The sequence below is a fragment of the Lycium ferocissimum genome, unplaced genomic scaffold, assembly GCF_029784015.1.
Source record: "Lycium ferocissimum isolate CSIRO_LF1 unplaced genomic scaffold, AGI_CSIRO_Lferr_CH_V1 ctg16015, whole genome shotgun sequence".
NCBI classification, from domain to species: Eukaryota; Viridiplantae; Streptophyta; class Magnoliopsida; order Solanales; family Solanaceae; genus Lycium; species Lycium ferocissimum.
In genome coordinates, this window is record NW_026716364.1 from 7,345 (window position 1) to 12,757 (window position 5,413).

General features: G+C 33.6%; 1 protein-coding gene across 1 annotated transcript; it reads left to right on the top strand.

Moving 5' to 3' along the window:
- The first annotated feature begins 547 nt into the window (after positions 1–547).
- LOC132042538 (probable phospholipid hydroperoxide glutathione peroxidase) lies at positions 548–5,041 on the top strand. The gene is made up of 6 exons (XM_059433058.1): positions 548–888; positions 2,403–2,479; positions 2,578–2,639; positions 2,860–2,978; positions 3,061–3,228; positions 4,830–5,041. The coding sequence occupies exons 1-6, from the start codon at positions 655–657 to the stop codon at positions 4,857–4,859; spliced, it is 690 nt and encodes a 229-aa protein (XP_059289041.1). The 5' UTR covers positions 548–654; the 3' UTR covers positions 4,860–5,041.
- Positions 5,042–5,413: the final 372 nt, after the last annotated feature.

Genomic DNA, 5,413 nt, shown 5'->3' on the forward strand with positions numbered 1-5,413 from the left:
AATTAAAAAAAAAAAAAAAAAAAAAGAATTTCGCAAGGCAAGACTTTTGGCGAAACCTCTGCCTTAAGGCTTAACATTTGCCCAAAATTAGGCCTATTCGGGCAAAAGTTAGCCTTAAAATAAACCTCTACCTTAAGGCCTAATTTTTGCCTGAATAAGCCTAATTTTGGGCAAAAGTTTGCCTTAAGTCCTAACTTTCCCCTGAATAAGCATAATTTTATTACAGAATTCTGCTTTACAATTATTTTTTTTGACTGAACCAGAATTTGTGTCTAAAACTTTAGAATATTAAGCGAAGGATAAAAATTAAGCATGAGCAATTTGAGGGACAAAAATTAGAGACCAGCGCAGACTAAGGGCAATCGTGCAAATTGGCCGTATCTAGTTAGGTCTATGTATTGTTTTAATTAAAAAAGGAGAAACAATAAGGAAAATCAATCCAAAAGGCAAAGAAACAACCACGTGGATCATTACATTCCACTCTCGTGAACTTGTTAAACAAATTAAAATAACAAAAAAGCATTCTCCACACTTGCCACTTTCGAGTTTTTAACAGACAAAAGCCTCATACTACCTAAAAAGAATTCATACTCATCAAATTCACAGTTCTTGATTACAAACTGAGGTTCTTGAAATCTAAAATCCAACATCCAAATGGCATCCTTTACTTCTTCTTCAGTATTTTCACCAATATGCCCCTTTTTTTCTCAACCCAAACTGAACCTTAGTTTCAAAACCACTTGTAGCTCTTCCAAATCTTCATTTTTCCAATATGGTTTCTCTTTACCAACTACCAAATTATCAGGTTCTTCATTGAAATCTAAGCTTATGGGCACCATCTATGCTAGAGCTGCTACTGAAAAGACTATTTATGATTTCAGTGTTAAGGTTATATTCTTTCATCTTAAATTGATTGAACCATGTTCTAAAATTAAGATTAGTTCAATTTCTTTAGATATGATTCAGATAATTAGAGACTATATAATATGTTAAATTGCATCTTTTGGGATGAAATATGTGTTACTCCCTCTTTTTCAATTCGTTCGTCTTACCTTTTTAATCCGTCTAAAAAAAACAATTCTTTAATTCCGTTTAAGACCACAAGATTGAAAAATCTTTTTTACTTTTTAAAACTCCGTGCCAAGTCAAAACCAGACATGCAAATTGAATGGGGTGTGTATTTTCTTTTGTTTAGACTGTTGAAGGAACATGTATCTGTTGTTTCAGTGTTAATTGGAATTTGTATTTGATAATATGATATTCCCAATATGTATATTGTTACAATTTGTCTTGAAGTTTGAATCTAGCATCCTATTTAAGGTGATTACATCATTAAATCTTTTTTTAATACAGAAATTTATATTAAATCTTTTGTTTTCTACAGTTTGCATCAAATCTAATATACCGAGTTTGTTAAAAATGTGACGGAGAAAAAAAGGTGTTACTTTTTGGCAAACTTAAAAGGACAAAAATTGTTCAAAGCATATTTAAGAGACTATTTTGAACCTACTTCCAAATATAAGGGATCATTTTTGTCATTTTATCTTAATTTGTAGTGTGAGTCTAGTGAGAATAGTTAAGGAAAAGAAACCTTGTCTAGTGTATACTCTTTTTTATTGTTGCTGTTAAAATGTATGAGCTTTAGATATTCACAGTTGGATATTGGTATGATCTGTTAGGATTACTTGAAATAATGCCGTAAACTTATATGCTTTACTCTTTGTGATGGATGCGTTAATCAAGTGATTGGAGCAAGTCCATCCAAGGAGGTTAACTAACCGGGATTAGAATATGTGTTTTTCCACGAGAAGGAGATATTGGTTTCACACCGTCTATTTGCCGATGACACATTGATGTTTTCCAAGCCGAATCGAGATAGATTCATGCACATCGTGTTATGTATCTATGCCCTCTTTAGAGTTACTGAGCATATTCCAATGGATGGAATTCCGGGATGTATGATGTATTTTTCCACAATACACTGTAAAATTAACACCAACTTGGTGTAGCATTTACTGTTACCCTATAATTATGGATTAAACTCTAGCAGGATTGATCTTCATTTAAAAAAAATTAACAAGATTGATTATCATTGTGGTTCATTATCTAAATAATCGCATATGATTTGTGATGTAACTTATAATCATGAAAGGGAATCAAAGGTTTCTTCATTTATCTATTGAAATCCCTAGTATAGCAATATCATGGGACATCTTTACTCATCTCCACAACACTTAATGGAACTTGGTTAAAAGTTTTATGTAATATTATGCTGAAAGAGATGCTAACAGAAATATATCCTCATCTACAAGAGATAAGATTGTACATGTTGATTTGTTTTGATTATTTTATGCAGTAGATAATAAATATGTTTCCTTGTTTATGTTTATGTCTTGATGCAGGATATTGATGGGAAAGATGTTTCACTTAGCACATTTAAAGGAAAAGTTCTTCTAATTGTCAATGTTGCTTCCAGATGGTACTCTCTCATCTATTTGTGACTTTAAACGTTTTAAGCTTCAAGATAATATTACCGTAGTTCAGTGATCTAACTGGAGAAACTGATTTTGGATTCAGTGGCTTGACGACATCAAATTACACTGAGCTCTCTCATGTGTATGACAAGTATAAAAATCAAGGTGAGCTACATGCTTTAGGATTGACTATAAAAATCAAGTTCATGTTGTATTTTCGTTGCACCACAGGCTTAAAATACGTTTCAAATTTTGTACCACTCGATTTCTTTTATTGCATAACTATTGAATGCTGTTTTAACAAGTTCAATTTCAACATTGTAAAATTCACATAAATTTTAACCCATGCATATCGTTCCAACTCAGTTGATCACATTCCTTGCAGGGCTTGAGATTCTTGCTTTTCCATGTAATCAGTTTGGGGCTCAAGAGCCAGGATCAAATCCAGAGATTAAACAGTTTGCTTGCACACGGTTTAAAGCTGAATTCCCAATTTTTGACAAGGTTTGCATTAACTTCCCCTGCATATAATGTCTGATGGAGTGCCATACTGGTATAATCAAAGGACTAATAAGCTATGAAACAGGTTGACGTGAATGGCCCAAACACGGCACCAGTTTATCAGTTCCTAAAATCTAGTGCAGGAGGATTTTTAGGTGATCTGGTTAAGTGGAACTTTGAGAAGTTTCTTGTGGACAAAAATGGTAAAGTTGTTGAGAGGTATCCACCAACAACGTCGCCTTTCCAAATAGAGGTACTTATTCTTTTATCTTGTCTCTTGTATGTTAATATACAATGTTTGAAGTCATGGAAGCTTCATAATTGGTTTTAAATCTGCTGTGATATAATTGATCTCCCATTTAGTCATTGGTTTCTTTAAAGGAATAATTACATTTTTGGACTGCTCTAAACATAATAGCCGGTAAATGTATATGTCTTGTTTATTAAGTATAAATATACATATGATATATAGAATCAGTGTATAGGTTTTATATATTTTGGCTAGCGCCCGTAATTAATTTTGGTCAACGGGCCAAAAATGGAAAAGGCCCTTTTTTTTATAACTCGAGGGGAAGAGTAGGTGGGAATTAAAAGGATAAAGAAGAACTAGAAACAACTTTTGGTAAATCTGGTAATTTTGAGTAAATAGAAAGGGGGAGAGAGGACGAATAAGGGAGAGGGAGATACGAATAAGAGAAAGGGAAGAGCGAGACGCAGGATTTCAGTATCAAATCAATGCATCGAACAATTTCATGCTTTGAAGTTGTAAAAGAAAATGTACCTTGGAACTAAATCAACCCAAATAAATGTAAATGTCACTTCAATGATTGGTTTACTTCAGTCGATATGTTTCCTACTGGTGTCTGTCTTAACCCCCAGTGTACCGTAAAACTCTGCCTCACAATCTTAACTTGCAACTATATCTCATGAGTAGGGCTGGAAAAATGGTTTAGAATAACAATTAACCATCCAATCCGACCCGTTAGACAACAACAATAACATGCCCAGTGAAATCCCACAAAGTGGGTTTGGAGAGGGTAGAGTGTACGCAGACCTCACCCCTACCTTGGGGGAGGTACATAGGCTATTTCCGGTAGACCCTCGGCACAAGAACAAAATGGTCCCGTTAGACATGGTTTGATAACTGGCTTTTTAAAAATGGATCAAATATGGATATTATCCACTAAAAAATGGATATCAAGACGGATAGTATGGACCGTCGGGTGACCCATTTTTTATCTGTTTTAAATAAGGGCGGGTTAGATAGTTTATCCATTTTTGTTTAACCCGTTTCCCGCACATATCCAATCCGCTCCCCGCCCGTTTGCCACTCCTACTCATAAGTTATCTCTAGTAGCCCGGTAAGTGATCAGACCTGATTTGAATCTAATAATACCCCACTATGAGTGCACTTACAGCTTGACTGAACGAAGTTAAACCACGATTCACAAAAGGAAAACTGACATGAAAATGCTTTTAGACTTTCTGTTATTTACACAACACAGTTCTTGAGTGCACTTATAGATGTCCAGATGGGAAGAAAATATTAGGAAAGTTTTGATCTGTCTAAGCGTTGGTGATCAAAGTTATTATCTGGTACCTATGTTGGTGGGAAATAGCAAGTACCCGGTAGATTATTTGAGGGATGCAAGTTAGTTTGGATATCACTGTTACTTCAAAAAAATTAGGAAAGCTGATGAAAGTTATTCACAGGACATACAACAAGGAAAGCTGCATTTCTAATTTAAAGTTTCTATTTTTTCAACTGCATTCATAGATTGTGTTGGTTTCTGCTGTTGCCAAGTAATGTTGGTTTCTGCTGTTGCCAAGTAATGTTTTTTTAATCTTTTGCAGAGGGATATTCAGAAACTTTTGGCAGCATAACTTGTCTGGAGATTGGTTCCTGCTGGCTGCTGTATGTACATATGAGAGAGGAAAATGAAGCCTTTTATATGTTTACAATTAAATGTTTCACTCTCAACTTTTACTTAAAAATGACATGAAAATTAGATATCTCAAGGTCTCAGAGAAGGATATTTGTGCAATTCAGCTAAATATTTACAGTAGCTTCTCTTTAAATAGTTTTTAGGTGAAAAAAGGAATGAATAATAATAAACTAAAGTTAAAATGAATAAGAACATAAAAAGATAAAAATTAGATAGTTTTTTCCATTATTATGTATTTTAAGCAAATTTATCATTTTTTTTTTCTGAATTTTTCATTTTCTATTTGTCAAATTTCTAACAATAACAAGATTCTTGGATCCTACTGAAAAGCATATGCCTTTACCCCCGGATAGGTAGGCTTTCTCATTGTACCTCGATTGTTGACTCTTTTATTCTATTTATTATTTATTATTAATGAAAAGATAACATTGATTTGTCCTCCCTAAAATCATCCTTTCTTTCAAAAGCTCTTCTGAACACCAAAATATTTTA